The sequence below is a fragment of the Protobothrops mucrosquamatus genome, unplaced genomic scaffold (assembly GCF_001527695.2).
Source record: "Protobothrops mucrosquamatus isolate PMUCROS unplaced genomic scaffold, P.Mucros_1.0 scaffold2824, whole genome shotgun sequence".
NCBI lineage: Eukaryota > Metazoa > Chordata > Lepidosauria > Squamata > Viperidae > Protobothrops > Protobothrops mucrosquamatus.
Genome location: NW_015388857.1, coordinates 100,263 through 117,241, shown reverse-complemented (window position 1 = coordinate 117,241; position 16,979 = coordinate 100,263). Strand labels below are relative to the sequence as shown.

Here is a 16,979-nt window from a genome sequence, read left to right as displayed (position 1 = left end):
TTGCCTGTGAACTGCGAACTGCACACTGCAGACTGCAAGGAGAGATCAGCAGGAAGCAAACTGGTCCAGAATACAAAGTGTCCAGGTTACAAGAGCACACTATCTCAAGATTTCACGTTTGTTCCCGGCAAATGCCCCACCCCACAGCGTCTCCTTAAATCCTACTCCCCAGGTGTGCCTTGTGGAGTGGGGCGGGACGCTCTCCTCCCGAGCAAGTGAGCCTGCCTCCGTTGTTCCCTCCTCCTCTCTGCTCTCCTTGCTCTAGGATCAGGCGGGGAGGGGCCTTGCTCCTCGCCTGAACTCTGCCTTCCCTGTTCCAAACCTGAAGGGCCCTGGCCTGCCTCAGCCTGCTCCTCCCCACAGTCCTCTGAAGCCACAGAGACCCCCTCCTGGGCCTCAACAGGGAACTCCATGTCTTCCTCAGAGTCAGGCTTGGACGGAGGCATGACACTAGCAAAATAGGAAATGCTTATATCCAAGCCCTCTCTAGACCCACTAGAAGCAAATTAGCACTTTGGAGAACATTCAATAAGATACCAACTTACAGCATTGCCTTAAAGTTCAAAACCACAGACTAATATCCCATCTTTCCAGTGTGCAATGTTAGCGACTAACATTTTGAGTTATTTCTTTGAGGGTCTTTTGATTGTTAGACATAAAGACATCAGTTAAATGGACAAACACGGATGTGTTTTCCCCAGCCTGGTGCATCTGGGATACATTTGGATCCTTAGGCCCAAAACATCTGGAGGTCACTAGATAGAAAAGATTTGATGAGTTCATAAAAGGCCTGAGCAGCATCAAAGCTATTGTGGCTGAAGCTGTATGAATTCTAACTCTGGAGGACAATCCATCAAAATTAATAAGATTTACTTTTGAGAAACCACCCTGAAAATTAAGTATTGCCAGTCTGTGCTGGATCTTCTGTATGATTATAGAAATACTCAGCCTCTGTGATTGTTTCTGCTCTCCCCTGTGGTTAGTATCTAGTACCTAGAATGGATATTATAAGGCGAAAGAGAAGCAAGATCCTGGAGTCTGAGAAGCTTATGGTACTATTCAAGGTCACAGCAAAGCTGCTGGCAGAGGACAGCACAGCCAGGGATATTTAAAACCATTCCTCCTAAGCTGCCAGCTGGCTCCACCACCTAGAGCTGACGTCAGCACAAGGGATCATATCCAGAGTTGTGCAAAATCCAGAGGTAGGCAGCACGCTCTCTTGCAAAGGGCAGAGAATAGCTAGCAGAAGAAAATCTTCCTCAGGACAGGCAGAAAGAATTATGGATGGAAATATCGGAATCCTGGAATATGACCATTTTAAAAGTTCACTTGAGCACAGTGCCAGGGATCAACATCTTAAGGATCTGCCAGGGTCCACCACAACCAACCTGGATGTCTATGGAGATTCTCAGGCATCCAGGTCATGGTTATCCCAAAGGTGCTTTTTCAAGAGGCAACTGGACTTTCTTGTTGTTCTTTGAAGACGTTTCGCTTCTCACCAACAGCCCTGTCTCAATAAAGCGGGAGGGATATGACATCATCTATCTTCAGTCTACAACACAGTCCTTTCAGCAGTTCCAAGAAGGCTCCACACCCATTTGCACCACTCAGGCAGCCTTGAGGACATAGATAAACCTCCAAGTGGCCTCAATGACTCTCCAAAAGAATGCAAATGACCAGCTGTCTGCAAGGAGTATACATCCTTCCATTCCCCACCATCCAATCAGAGCTGCTCTGTCTACTGCCAGCCTCTACCCTACCTGTGTTACCTATGTTCTGACTCACTGCCAATTGGTGCTGTGCTGATTTTTCTGGGGAAGCATGTGATAAGTGAAGTGACTGGTTGAGCCCTCCAGTTTGGCTGCCCTCCCTCTTGGGTGACAACCAATAATCCTGGCAGTGCAAAAACAAATGGGGTGAATCTGTCTACCAGGCTTTATCCACCATCTTCATGGGCTCTTCCTCCTTTACCCTGATCTGTTGAAATGCAGGCTAAACAAAGTTTTTAGAAAACAGCTCTCAGGGCATTTGTACATGGCTGAATTGAAGCACTTTCCACCCATCCTTGAGTGGGTGAAACACTCATTCAATTGAAAACTCTTGCCTCCTCCTGTCTCTGTTGCCTCCGTAGCTGTATGTAAGCAGTGGTCAAAAAAGTCAAGATGATGGCTACGGCAGTGCAATTAAAAGTCTTCTCTCTCTCTCTCTCTCTCTCTCTCTCTCTCTCTCTCTCTCTCTCTCTCTCTCTCTCTCTTTGCACGCGGTTTGTGCAATGCTCATAAAAAACAGGCACAACTTTGATTGTACTGTCAGAGCCATCATCTTGATCTTTTGGACCAGATCTGTGGTCACTCCTGATGGCCTCCGTATCGAGGTTCTGCAGTAACTCAGTTTCCCTCAAGGTAATGGTTGTCAAAACCCATATAGATTTTATAGGTAGGCCTCAAGTTACAACTACAATTGGGACTGGAACTTCCATTGCTAAGTGATGCAGTTGTTAAGGGAGCTGCACCTGATTTTACAATCTTTTTTTTGTCATGGTTGCTAAGCTAATCTGGCTTCTGACATTAACTTTGCTTGTCAGAGGGACCCTAGGGAGGTTGTGAATGGCTATCACGTGACCTCAGGATGCTGCAACCATTGTAAATACATGTCAGTTGCCAAACTGACATGGGTTTTACTGATTAGATTCATTTGTTGTTATAGAAATGGCTAGTTTATAATATCATGGAAAGGTAAAAAGTTGAGGTTCAATGTTAATGCTTCCTTCTACTGCAACAGAGGAAGTATGTTCTTTTTCCCTTCTCCCCCTCACTTTTTCCCCCTTTTTCCTCCCCACTGTGTCCTACTATTTGCTTTTGTATTTTTGTATTTTATTCTATAATCTAATAAAATATTACAAACTGTAGAAAAAAAGAAAAAAAGTACCAGTTTTAATTTCTTCTGTGGCTGTTCCTTTGCTGAATCACTTTCCCTTTGCACTGACAAATGTATGATAAATTCAAACTTGGCACTTTTATGACTTGTGGACTTCAACTCCCAGAATTCCTCAGCCCTCATGGCTGGTTGAGGAATTCTGGGAGTTGAAGTCCACAGGTCTTAAAGTTGCTAAGTTTGTAGACTCCTGAGCTAGCTGGTTGGCCCTTCTGAGCTTTTCCAATCCCTTCCCTGTACCCTTAAAGACACAGGAATCAAGTGCAAAGGGAGAAAATAAAGAAACACAAACTCAGTTTTTTTTCTCTTGAAGCTGCCTCAGGCGTGTCACATGTCACAATGTTGCAATCTTTGACTGAAAGGCTCCGGCAATTGCGAAAAGCTTTAGCTTTAAATTAAGCCTATTTACCTTCAAAGAAAATTTTCTAAAAGCCACAGACAGACTCAATTAAAGGGGGTAAAACTAATTACATTTGTTTAAAGGGATTAAACCTTTCCTGATGTCTTTTTTCCCCTTCCCCCACCCAAACCACGTTCTTTTATAGCCTCTCCTTTTTCTTCAGTTCGCCTCCAGCTCCAAGCTGCTTCGGGAAGCCAATCAGCTGGAGCCAATCAGCTGGAGCCCTGTGGCTACTGGGGCTTCTGCCAAGCCCAGACAGTCCTGCAGCTGCAGCTGCCTCTCCCTCAGGCTTGGCTCGCTTTGGCTCATTCCCCTCCCCTCCTATACTTGGCTAGCAATCACGTACCACCTGCCATGTGGCAAAGTACCACAAGTGGTATGCGTACCACCGGTTGAAAAGCCCTGCATTAGGCCCCCACCGGCGCCCAGAGCAGCAGCCCCACCCAGCACAAAGGAGGCGAAGCAGCTGGCTAGCAAGCTCAAGTAGAGGTGGTACAGCACGCCCTCATGCGCTCGCTGGACTCTGTGTGCCCTAGCCCCTGCCTCACCTTGCCCTGCAGCAATGGCACCCCCGCCCTGCCCCCTGCTTCACCCCACAGGAAAAGCCTCCTGCCCACCGCCCCACCCACCAGAGACCCCCTGGATCTCCCCCAATCCTGCCCAGTCCCCACAGGCATCCCCCCACGAGCAACATTGAGGTGGCCACGCCCACCCCGGCCATGCCCACCCAGTGTGCCATGACCACTGCAGCTACGCCCACCCAGTGGGCCACGTCCCCCTGCCCCCTGAGGGCACCACAATGCTGATGCGGCCCTGGCACTTTGCGATAAATAAGTGGGTTTAGGGTTGCAGTTTGGGCACTCAGTCTCTAAAAGATTTGCCATCACTGCCCTATGCCATTTCAGACAAGTGACTGTCCAGTCTCTTCTTAAAAACCTCCAGTGATGAAGCACCCACGACTTCTGAAGGCAAGCACCCACAACTTGTGACAGTCATAACTTCAAGGATTGGTCATAAATCACATTTTCCGTGCCATCATATCTTTGAATGGTTGTTAAACAAATGGTTGTAATTTGAGGACTACCCAGTGGTGGGATTCATCTGGTTCGCACCACTTCGGCAGAACCGGTAGCTACTTTTTGTTGCCCAAGCCCAGAATGGACTTCCGGAAGCAGCATCCACACAGAGAACCAGTTGTTCCTATATTTGAAACCCACCACTGGGACTACCCGTACTGTGCACAGCTTGAGGTTGGTCTTGGGTGGCATCGTAATAAGGGAGAAAATAATATGTGTTTTTTTTTCTCAATTACACCTAATTATTGTACAAATATTTTTTTTCTTCACCGCGTCTTTGCCTTTCTCTCATATCTAGTTCATGACTGAGACAGCCTTAAGTTTTTGTTAGCTGTGTCAGTATTTTCCTCATTATTCCAGCAAGAGAGAGACTTTTTGAACAGGGCTCCTTCCTAAGAATTTTAATGCAAAATTTGCCGTTGTTACAATTTGTTCAAGGTTAGGTCCTTTCTACCTAAGACAGATTGATTAAAGGGAAAGTAACAGTGACTCAAGTACTTTGGCCACCTAATGAGAAGGAAGGACTCACTGGAGAAGAGCCTAATGCTGGGAAAGATTGAGGGCAATAGAAGAAGGGGACGACAGAGAATGAGGTGGCTGGATGGAGTCACTGAAGCAGTAGGCATGAGCTTAAATGGACTCCAGAAGATGGTAGAGGACAGGAAGGCCTGGAGGAACATTGTCCATGGGGTTGCGATGGGTCGGACACGACTTCGCAACTAACAACAACAAAACAGTGACAATTTTCTGGCAACTTGTCCTAGGAGGAAGGAGAGGATAGCAGCTATTCAGAAAAAATGAAAATCATCAGATATAGCAATAGCAATAAGATTTAGACTTATATACCGCTTCACAGTTCTTCGCAGCACTCTCTAAGCAGTTTACAGAGTCAGCCTATTGCCCCCAACAATCTGGGTCCTCATTTTACCGACCTCGGAAGGATGGAAGGCTGAGTCAACTTTGAGCCGGTCAGGATCGAACTGCTGGAGTGAGCAATAGGTTGACCTGCAGTATTGCATTTTAACCACTGTGCCACCATGGCTCTTATCATAGGAAAATAATTAGTTGTCTTATATAACATATCAATTATTCAACAGGCCCTCTGAAATCCCACCCACCCCCCAAGTTCATAGTTTATAGATAAACATTAAAACAGGAATATAACATTGATTATTATAAAATCCAGCGTATCTCTATAATATTAATCAATATATAATAAATATTGTAATAAACTCATGTGGCAACAAAATCAATATTTTCCAAAAAAGTATTGAATAAAATAATATCCAGTATTTTGTATCCATGTCAAATAGCCTTTTTGATCACAGCCAGAAATTAAAGGCAGCAAAGACCACCCATATTTTTCAAAATTCCTTATAAAAGCTCTGTATTGCTTTTGTGCAGGACAACAAACAGCTACAATCATAATTTATTAGACACTCCGCAGCAAAATATTCAAGTGGTATTTTTTTAGACCTAGGATATAATTTGTTCAGGTATGCTCTCCTAATTTTTAGAAAAGTAGAGAGGTAACATTATACGGTACTGACAGGAATTCATGGGTTAAGTTTTGTGTGTTTGACTTTTGTTGAAAGATATGGGAGAGAAATTCATAAAATGGGTGGTTGTGTTATCTGTGGAAAAAAATTACAGTTCCACTGGTATTTCTCCCAGTGTAGTCAATTCAGCCAATCCATGAATAGATTCTCTTCTAGCGGGTGGGAGGAGAAGAGTGATGTCAAACCTTAGAAACAAGAAGCATCGCCATTGGCCACCACAGCTTGGAATTCCGAGATTTGCAGTCCAACCTCTATAAAGGTCTCCATTTTTTACACAGGTGGTCCTCGATTTAAACAGTTCATATAGTGACCAAAGTTACAATGGTACTGAAAAAAGGGATTTATGGCTGTTTTTACACAAACAACCATTGCAGAATCCCAGAATCCCATGTGATCAAATTTCAGATGCTTGGCAATTGACTCATATTTATGAAAGTTGCAGTATCCTGGGATCATGTGATCCCCTTTTGCGACCCCCTTCTGACAAGCAAAGTCAATGGGGAAGCCAGATTCACTTATCAACCGTGTTACTAATTTAACAACTGCAGTGATTCATGTAACAGGTGTGGCAAGAAAGGTTGTAAAATGGGGCAAAATTCACTTTACAACGGCCTCACTTAATAGAAATTTTGGGCTCAATTGTGGTCATAGGTTGAGGACCACCTGTATTGATGGCAAGTGTATTTATACCTGCTGCATGTACCTGGAAATTTCAACTAAGAATTCAGAGTTAAAAATCTAGAAAGACAAAGGGGTGTTTTATAAATCCACAAATCCCATGTCCCTTTTCTTTTTCACTAGTATTAGATGCATCTCAACTAGTTTCACAGGTTTAATAAATAATTCAGTAATTAATGAAAGGAACAGAGAATGGTAGAAATAGAGGCCAGAAGTAGAAACGGAGGTGGAATTTTACTAAACTTACCAAATTAGCACTTCCTGAGTGAGACAAAAATACAGTGGTTCTTTGATAGTCACACCTCTCTGAATTCTGCAATAGTGTTCTTACTTTTTTAAGGCATACGGAATGTGCATATTAGTGAAACGATGCATATCTTTGCAAACATGGCATTAAAATGCATTTGTATTCAATCAAATAGTATATGACAATACCAAGAAAATTGGTAGGCAGTGTGCAAAAATACAATAATGAGAAAATGCACAGGGAAATATGTATGATTTGGGGGGGGCAGCCCAAAAGAAAAGGATAAAAAAAAACAGGCAGAAATTTATTTATTTTTATTTTTATTTTTTTTCATAATTTATATGCCGCCCTTCTCCCCACGGGACTCAGGGCGGCTCACAGCATATTAAAATAACACAATACAAACAACACACACAACATTTCCCCTATAAAAGCCAATTAAAAACCAAATATTTGTAGCTGTGACATTATTAAAATCATTAAAAATTATCCCTATTTAAAATGGAATGCAATGAATTTAAGGTTGAGAAAATGAACACGGGCCATTCTGTCCATCTGGTCTCCTAAGCACTGGGGAGTTTCAGAAAGATGTAGAAAATTTCCTTCGTGCCAGGACCGAAATGTTACCATTGCATTCCTGCGAGGCAGAGGAAGGCAGGAGAGGTACGGAGGACTTAGAAGAAGGGCAGGGAGAATTTTGGGATGAGGGAAGAGAGGGTCAGGAAAAGCAGGATTGAGAAGAAGGACCGTGTTCCTTGGTTGCTAAGCAAGAGAAAGAATTCTTGGGCCTGGAGCCGAGACGGAGCTCGCTGCTCATCTGCATCGGCTCTGCTCAGAACAGCTTCTGCGTGGGTTGCACCCGGCTCTCCACCAGGCTGACAAGACGGTATGGAAGAGCAGGAAGAGGCTGGTGACGGACAAGGACTTGGGAGGGCTCCAAGCTTCTCTACAATCCTTGGCAGGAGAGAACTTTTGCAATTCCTTCTCACAGCCGCCTAGTTACAGGTCACTCTGCTTTCAGTGAAACAGTCTATTAATTCTTCAGTACAGGTTGGGAAGTAGGCCAAACTCCCCTTTCCATTCATTAGACCAGGATGAGCCTGTAAGGCAGTCCCAAGGCCACCAGCAGACCCCCTTGATAGTACCCCTAGTACTGCCAAAAATTGATAACAGACTAACAGAGTTGGAAGGGACCTTGGAGGTCTTCTAACCCAACCCCCTGCTCAAGCAGGAAACCCTACACCATTTCAGACAAATGGCTGTCTAATCTTTTCTTAAAAACCTTCAGTGTTGGAGCACCCACAACTTCTGGAGGCAAGTCGTTCCGCAGATTAAATTGTTCTAATTGTCAGGAAATTTCTCCTTAGTTCTAGGTTGCTTCTCTCCTGCATTAGTTCCTTGATGAGAGGCTTTCTTGCCCATCTGAGAAAGACATACATGAAAGTTGCCAAGACCAAAAATAGATTTATAAGGTGACCAACTTTTTTACAATGAAAAGGAGGACACAAATAAATTGAAGAAAAAAATATCATAAAAGCTGGCCCGGCGAATGGAAGGTCAACCGCCCGCCGCATCCCCGCCCGCAGCCGCCCCGCCAGCACCGCTGCCCCGCAATGTAGAGTGGGCCCCGTGGCTCCCAAAGCATCAGCCGCGCCGGCTCCGGCCCCGGGGGCAGCCCACCATCAACACACCCCGCCTGCAGCCGCCCCGCCAGCACCACCGCCCACCCTGCGCAGCCCCATGTAGAGAGGGCCCTGCGGCTCCCACAGCACGGGGGGCAGCCGGCCGCTGCCGCCCCTCACACCCCTGCCCGCAGAACCCCCACCGCCCCTGCCTCTTGCGCCCGCAGCCATTATTGCCCTAGCAGAGCCGAAGATCAAGAGAAACTTACTGCTCCAGTCTCCTCCAGGTATCCTCGGAACTAACTAGGAGATGGTGTAGTTGGGTAGCAGGGAGGGGTGCAAAGTTCCTGCCAATTCGCCTTCGCTGCAGACAACTTGCATGTGCAAAGTTTGCCGGCTGGGTGTTTTGGCGCACTCAGCAGCAATTCCTATTGGCTTTCGAAAGCCAATAGGGGGAGTAGCACAGCTCATGCAAAAATTGAAAAAAAAACCATCAAAAAAGGTGCCGGAACGCCGTTCTGAGCGTTCTATGAGGAAAAAAAAGCCCTGCAGATTAGTCTTCAAATATCGAAAAGGAGGACATGTAGGAGGACACTTTTCGAGGGAGGACAGAACTTACAAAAGGAGGACTGTCCTCCCTAAAGGAGGACGGTTGGTCACCTTAAGATTTAGTTTAGGGTTTTTGTTTTTCTAAAATAAAGTAACTGTACCATATTTTCCCTAGGAAAGGAAATATACTGACCTGCCCATGTATATCCCCTTCCCCATAGTTACGGGACAGTTCAACCCTCCTGGCATCGTTAGCCTGCCTCCTATGGTAGAACCTCTTCCCATGCTAAGTGCATCTGCCAGTCACGAAACAGTGCTCTTCCCTACATTATTGATTTTGTTTTATTGATTTTATGCCTGGTATTATCCAAGATAAATCTCTTATTTTGCATATATGAAAGCAATTGAGTTTTTCTCTCTTTTTTGCTCACCAACTCACAAGAGTCAGTGAATTCTGATGAGCACCAGGAAGGCATAAATTGAATCCCTGCCTTCCCTTGTATTTACAAGGGAAGAAGGTCAAAATATAATTCCTTACTTGGTAAAAAAAAAAAAATAGAAGCTTGTAAAACACATAGCTATATTGAGGGAAGTTTGCAGAGAGAGAGAGAGATCAAATGACAAGAAGAAGATGGAGGCCACACCTGCATGATGGAAGCCCTCCGTGTTTTTATGTGTGTTGCAATGCACAATGTGTGTTTAAAAAAAAGACAGGACTTTGATTGTGCAGTTGCATCTAGCTGTATGCCTTAGAATCAGTTAATGGAGTGATTTTTAAATAAATACATAAAATAAAATAAAAAAGGTCACAAAAATACGAAACTCCTTTGCTGCCATCTAACAGTCATGTGGGTCTCTGCAGCCCAGAGATGGAGGCCTTAATGAAGAATGCCTGGGCAACCTTGTTATATGTTAAATATGAGCCTTCTGCTATAATACCTGTATTTTTATATCATCCCTGACAAGAAATTCATCTTTAACACTGAATCTGAAGAAGAGTTCTGTCATCCTGGCACCATATCCACATGGAGAAAATTAAGCAGTGGGGCACCATAAGGTTCTGTCTTAGGCCCAGTACTCTTCAATATCTTCATAAATGACTTAGATGAGGGAATTGAAGGGGAACTCCTCAGATTTACTGATGACACGAAACTGATAGGAGTAGCCAACACCCCAAAAGACAAACTCAGGGTCCAAAAAGATCATAACAAACTTGAATAATGGTCCCTATCCAACAAAATGAGTTTCAATGTGGAGAAAAGCAAAGTTTTACATTTAGGCAGTAAAAATCAAAGGTATAAGTACAGATTGGGCGAGACCTGGCTTAAAAACAGTAACTATGAGAGGGACCTTGGAGTCCTAGTGGATGATCACTTGACCATGAGCCAGCAGTTTTCAGCAGCAGCCAAAAAAGCTGATACAATCCTGGGTTGTATAAACAGAGGCATAGAAACAAGATCACACAAAGTATTAGTACCACTTTATAAAACCCTAGTAAGACCACACCTGGAATACTGCAGCCAATTTTGGTCACCATATCACAAAAAAGATATTGAGAATTTGGAAAAAATTCAGAGAAGAGCAACTAGGATGATTGAAGGCCTGGAGACTAAAACATATGAAGAACGGCTGCAGGACTTGGGTTTGGCTAGTCTAAAGAAAAGAAGAAATAGGGGAGACATGATAGCAGTATTCCAGTATTTGAGGGGCTGCCACAAAGAAGAGGGGGTCACGTTATTCTCCAAAGCACCAGAGGGCAGGACAAGAAACAATGGTTGGAAACTGATCAAGGAGAGAAGCAACCTGGAATTAAGGAGAAACTTCCTGACAGTGAGGATAATTAACCAGTGGAACAGCCTGCCTCCAGAAATCGTGGGCACTCCATCACTGGAGATTTTTAAGAAGAGACTGGACAGTCACTTGCCTGAGATGGTATAGGTCCTCCTGCTTGAGCAGGGGGCTGGACTAGAAGACCTCCAAGGTCCTTTCCAGCTCTATTCTATTCTAATCATTCTAATCTGTCTAGATTTTTCATTGAACATAATACAGGTAGTCCTTGACTTAGGACCACAATTGGGACCAAAAGTTTGGCTGCTAGGGCAAGGTGGTTGTTAAGTGAATCACAGCCACTACATCAAAGTGCTAATTTTGTCACATACACCCATTTTTTGTTCCCACCCTGCCTGCCGTCTCCACCCCCAGAATTCTAGAACGGAAGCAGCCCGGCGGGGAGACCATCGAGCTGACAGAAGAGGGGCGGCCTGTTGAAGTGACCGAGAAGACCCAGCCCGTCATAGACTGCACCTGCTTTGGCCTGCCTCGCCGTTACATCATTGCCATCCTCTGCGGTCTGGGTTTCTGCATCAGCTTTGGCATCCGATGCAACCTGGGTGTGGCCATTGTCAGCATGGTTAATAATAACACCGTCTACGAAGGGGATAAAGTCATTGTGAAGGTGAGGCTGTTTTCGTCCTCTGTTAATGGAAAGTAAGTGTGTTTTGGTTCAGGGTGTTTTTTGTTTTTTTAGGGAGCCATTCATATCAACAGACATTCTGCACCTTTTTTAGAATTGTGCAGGATGCATCAGCTCAACAGACGAAGACGAAGCTCTAGAAGTCTGAGAAGCCTGGGTTTATAAAAATACAAGCCACCACTCACATAGAAAACAAAATGTACACAATTCTTAACAGATGCTTAATTTCTAAAAATAAACATCAGGAAGAGAGAACAAGCCTGACAATCAGTGGTGGGATTCAGCCAGTTCGCACCACTTTGGCAGAACCGGTAGCTAATTTTTTGTTGCCCAGGCCCAGAATGGACTTCCGGAAGTGGAATCCACATAGAGAATCGGTTGTTCACATATTTGAATCCCACCACTGCTGACAATCACTTATGTGTTTTCCCTAATTCTGGGTATTCTGGTGCCAGGTCTCAGAGGAATGCACTCTTCACTCTTCACATTCTCAAAAACACTCTCTTCAGCCTCCATTCAGGTTAATATGTGCTGTCAGCTGTGCACGTACTGTAAATAAGTTGAACTTCTGGACTTAATGGTCCACGTACAATTTCATTTACCTGAAATGATTTTCTGCAAGTCTTTTTCTTCCTTTTTCTTTTCTGCAGAATGCGATAAACTGTCTCAGTTGCATTTCTCCAAGTTGCTCCAAGTCCTATCTAGGAGGTACTATAGGTGGCTCTGATCAGGAAATGCCTGCTCATGTGTCCCCGTCTTTTGTTTCTTATCCTTTCCTGCTTAGAAAGCTGAGTTCATCTGGGATCCAGAGACAGTAGGCATGATCCACGGGTCATTCTTCTGGGGTTACATCGTCACTCAGATCCCAGGGGGGTTCATAGCACAGAAATTTGCAGCTAACAGGTAAATGTTTTGAGGGGGGAAGTGGAATATATGTTTGTGTGTAGATCAGCTAGGGAATCTTCGGCCATCAAAATGTTGGTGTCTTGGTCTTCTGCTGCCCATCACCACTGGCCATCCTGGCTGGGCTAATGAAAGTTAAGAGACCAGCAACTCTTGAAAATGCCATTAAATCAGGTCTCAGTTGATCTGAGTCTATAGACTCAGTCCAACACCATAGTTGAACAGTTACGATTCAAGCTGCATGTTCTTTTCTAAAGATACCAATTTGAATCATACAGGTAGTTGACTGCTTTGATTAAAGAAAAAAATATAAGTACTTTTGTTTCTACTTGGAAATCGCTTCTGGGCTTTGTGCTTGGGGCTTTGTGCTGCCTCCAGAAGCGGTGAATGCTCCAACACTGGAGGCTTTTAAGAAGAGACTGGACAGCCATTTGTCCGAAATGGTATAGGGTTTCCTGCCTGAGCAGGGGGTTGGACTAGATGACCTCCAAGGTCCCTTCCAACTTTACTATTATTATTATTATTATTATTATTATTATTATTATTATTATTATTATTATTATTATTATTATTATTATTATTATTATTATTATTATTATTAATGCTGTTAGCTACTACTTCTACTAACACCCTCTTCTATTGGTTGTAGGGTTTTTGGCTTTGCCATTGTGGCAACCTCTACTTTGAACGTGCTGATTCCCTCAGCTGCTCGGGTCCATTTTGGCTGTGTGATGTTTGTGAGGATCCTACAAGGGCTTGTTGAGGTAAGGCTGATCGCTTCACATGTTTGCTTTTTTGCCACAAATTTGACACAGGAATGGATAGGAGTTGCAGAAGATAGTTTTCCCAATATCCCTAAGTGTTCCTCTTCCATCTCCCACCAGGGTTGGATTAGAAGATGACCCTTGTCCTTTCTTTCAACTCCACAATTCTATGATTCTGTGAGATTCTTCCACTTTACAGTAAATAAAGCCTGGCTGAATCTCCAGGGTATTGCAAGAATCCAATAAAAAAGAAACATTGGTTGTGAACATTTTTATTGCTAACAGTAATAAACATTGAGAGATATTCAATTGGCTAAAAGTATCATACAGCTATAAGACAAACATCTAAACAGTATCTACAGGTGTAAGAAAAACATCAAATCATGCCATGCTATTGCCCTCAATGGGATAAATCCTGTTTTGCCCTACAAAGAGGTTCTTGATCTGCCTGGCAATAATATTCCCTTACAGCAGCTCCATACAAGGGGCTTGCATCTTGTATTATTTGCACCAGTTTTCCTCAGCCTGATGTGTTGGGCTTTTAGCCTGCCACCATGACAAAAGTCCATGCCAAGCGCTATGGAAAGTGAAGATCAAGACAACCCAAGGGGCAACAAACTGGAGAAGGCTGTTTGATATCTCAGCTGTAGGATCAGCCCAGTCATCAGATTGTCTAGGTGACAGATAGAGGAGAGAGAAGAGTGAAGTTGGAAGACACAGCTCTGAATGCTAAATGGCCTGTTATAAGCCCCTGAATTGGTTGGCTGCTTGTAGGCATACTTTAGATTCTGTTCTCACATCTAATATATTCTCAACTCCTATTAGAGTTGAAATGAGATTCACTTCAGATAGATCCATACTTGGAATGGGAGAAAGATTCCATTGTTCTTCATCTTAGCAAGCAGACTTGGGCTTGCCCTATTCAGTAATTTTATTTTATATTATTTTATTATTTTATTATTTTATTATTTTATTATTTTATTTTATTTTATTTTATTTTATTTTATTTTATTTTATTTTATTTTATTTTATTTTTTATTTTATTTTATTATTTCATTTCATTTTATTATTTTATATTTTATTTTATTTCATTTCATTTTATATATTTTTTATTTTTCTATAGCTGTCCAATTAGAAACTCAGGGCAACTTTAAGAGAAATAAAAAATAAGCCATCTCACATAGGAGCCAACTTCTCACAGTCCCACAACCAGAATAATTAAAATGACCCCACAAGGCTCCTGAGAGAAAAGTCAAATCTTTAGAGCCTTTCAAAAGACAGGCTGGTGGTCCAAACAATCCCAGACCTGGGGGGGAGTAACTCTCCCAATAACCTAAGCCAGTTCAGAAGGATACAGTTTATTGATGCTATCAAAGGCCACTCAGAGATCAGGGAGGCCCAGAATGGATCCACCCCCACCTCCCATCCCAGTCCTTTCCTAGATTATCATGGGAGATCAGTGCCAGTTTGGTACTCTGCCTTGATTCAGAAGCAGATCCAGATATCCCCTTCCTCCAGAGTTTTCTGAAGCCTCAGAATGACCACCTTCTCAACAATCTTCCCCAAGGGAAGTGGGAGACAGGTCAGAAATTATCCAATATTGTACAGTCTTCTTGCAATGTCTTCTCAAGAAGACGACAGACAGCCACCCCCTCTCTCAAGGATGAATTTACCACTGCTTGGACCCACCAACTCATGATTTCCTGGGGAGACATTGACCAACTAAAGGACATGGATCTAATGCACAGGTGATCACACTGACAGCTCTCAGGATCCTATTTTCTCAGGGTCAACAGGCTTAATTCTTCTATGAAATTTTGTCTGTCTCCATGTATCTATCACTTTCTGACAGAACAGTCTGAATGGGAAAGAGCTAAGAAACTAATGAATCTAATTTCTGGCCTTCCTCTTTATCTCTGCCCTTCACCTCCAGGGAGTCACCTACCCAGCATGCCATGGTATTTGGAGCAAATGGGCACCCCCTTTGGAACGTAGCCGCCTGGCCACAACAGCTTTCTGTGGTAAGATAGCCTTGTTTCTTAAAGCTGACAGTTGTTGACTTCTGGAAAGTTGAATCTTTGATCAAGACCCAATATTTTACAAGCTTAGCAACTTTAAGATTGTTGTGTCCTGAGCCTGCAGGAGCTGACTGCAGGCTCAGAGTGTTGCAAACGGTCCCGGGCAATCCCAAAAGCTGCTCGGGACCAGACAGAGTGGTGCCAGTCTTGCGCGCATGCGCAAGGCGCAAAAAGGCTAAATTCCTATTGGTTAACACTGTCCGGGTTTCAGACACTATAAAAGGCCTGCGTGCTCTTTGCTGTTTGCTTGGAGTTGGAGAGAGAAATAAAGAGCTATTGTTTTCACCATGCGTCTTCGTCAATTGCTAGCAAACCGAAAACACAACAAAGATATATATGGACTTCAACTCCCAGAATTCCTCAGGCAGCATGATGGCTGAAGAATTCTGGGAGTTGAAGTCCACACATCTTACATTTGCCAAGTTGGAAAAACACTGATCTAGCCTTTGTGCAAAACTCTAGATCAAAACACTTCACTAGAGTTTTCCCTCTCATCCCATGAGTTGAATCATCACAGGACTGGTTTATGAACTCACTAAAAATGACTATTAAGTTGCTTTCACATTTTTGCCTTATTGTTGCTGAGGCATTGTTTTTCCATAATAATCTAGTAATAACATTAAAATAGTGGTTGCCCAAAGCATTCAATACAGTATCATGATATCCATCAGTGCTCGTATTCATAGGCAACGTATTTCTATAATGTTTACTTGGAAACAATATAGTCTCACGCAGCTGTAAATATTATTAGTAATTTTATTTTGTAGTTTCTACCCTTCTTGTTTCCTTTCCAGTTCAATTAGTGTTGCTGGTAAATTATTAAGGAATTACACCTTAATTTCACCATTATTTATTAGCTCCCGTTCCTCTTGAGGATAGGGTTTTATTGTCTGTTTTTCTCTCTTGTGTAAAAATTACAACCACAACTAAGAATGGCATTTTCAAATCAAAGAGAAATTGTGGTATCAGTTCAAAGGCTGATGGGAATGAGGAATCCTGGCTTGTATATTTAGCTAATATTTCCTACATAACTTTCCAGGTTCTTATGCAGGGGCGGTGGTGGCCATGCCTCTTGCTGGGATTCTAGTTCAATATTCAGGATGGAGCTCTGTATTCTACGTCTATGGTAAGTGAACTGGCACAAAAGCGATGGCTGCCATATTGGGCTGTTCTTCACTGGGACTTAATCACAGCCCAAATATGCTTTAGCAGATTTTTTTATCCTCCATGTCTCTGTGCCATTGCCTTCATCTCCTTCATCTCATTCCCAGCCCAATAAGATCGCCATAAGCCATCTCCATCCATACAGATGTTAAAGTACAGGTGGTCCTTGACTTGCAACTAATTACTTAGCAGCCAGTTACGACAGACCCCCAAAAAGGAACTTACAACCTGGATTTAAAGTTCTGATGGCCAGCCTCGACCTCCACCCACAAGGTGATGTGACCACATTTTGGGCAATCAGCAACCAGCCTGCATTTATGGCCGTTTGCAGAGATCCAGAGTCATGTGACCATGGTTTAAAACATTTTTGCAGGAAAATGGCTTTACTTTCCAGTTTCTGGCAAAAAAAAAATTAAAAATCCCATAGTGAACAATGGGTTGGCTTAGTGAATATGGCACTTGATTAACAGCCAACACAAAAGAGGTTGTAAAATCGGGCACGGTCACATAATGACCTGCTTAACAACTGGGC

The 16,979-nt window shown here is 43.3% G+C and overlaps 1 protein-coding gene across 1 annotated transcript in view; it reads left to right on the top strand.

Annotated features, from left to right (window-relative positions):
* LOC107296476 (vesicular glutamate transporter 1-like) overlaps positions 1-16,979 on the top strand; it is a 70,608-nt gene that overhangs the window by 41,136 nt on the left and 12,493 nt on the right. Inside the window, exons 2-6 of the mRNA XM_015825829.1 lie at positions 11,268-11,520; positions 12,323-12,441; positions 13,091-13,205; positions 15,139-15,226; positions 16,323-16,409. Coding sequence (XP_015681315.1) covers positions 11,268-11,520; positions 12,323-12,441; positions 13,091-13,205; positions 15,139-15,226; positions 16,323-16,409 — 662 coding nt within the window. The remainder of the gene's footprint in view (positions 1-11,267; positions 11,521-12,322; positions 12,442-13,090; positions 13,206-15,138; positions 15,227-16,322; positions 16,410-16,979) is intronic.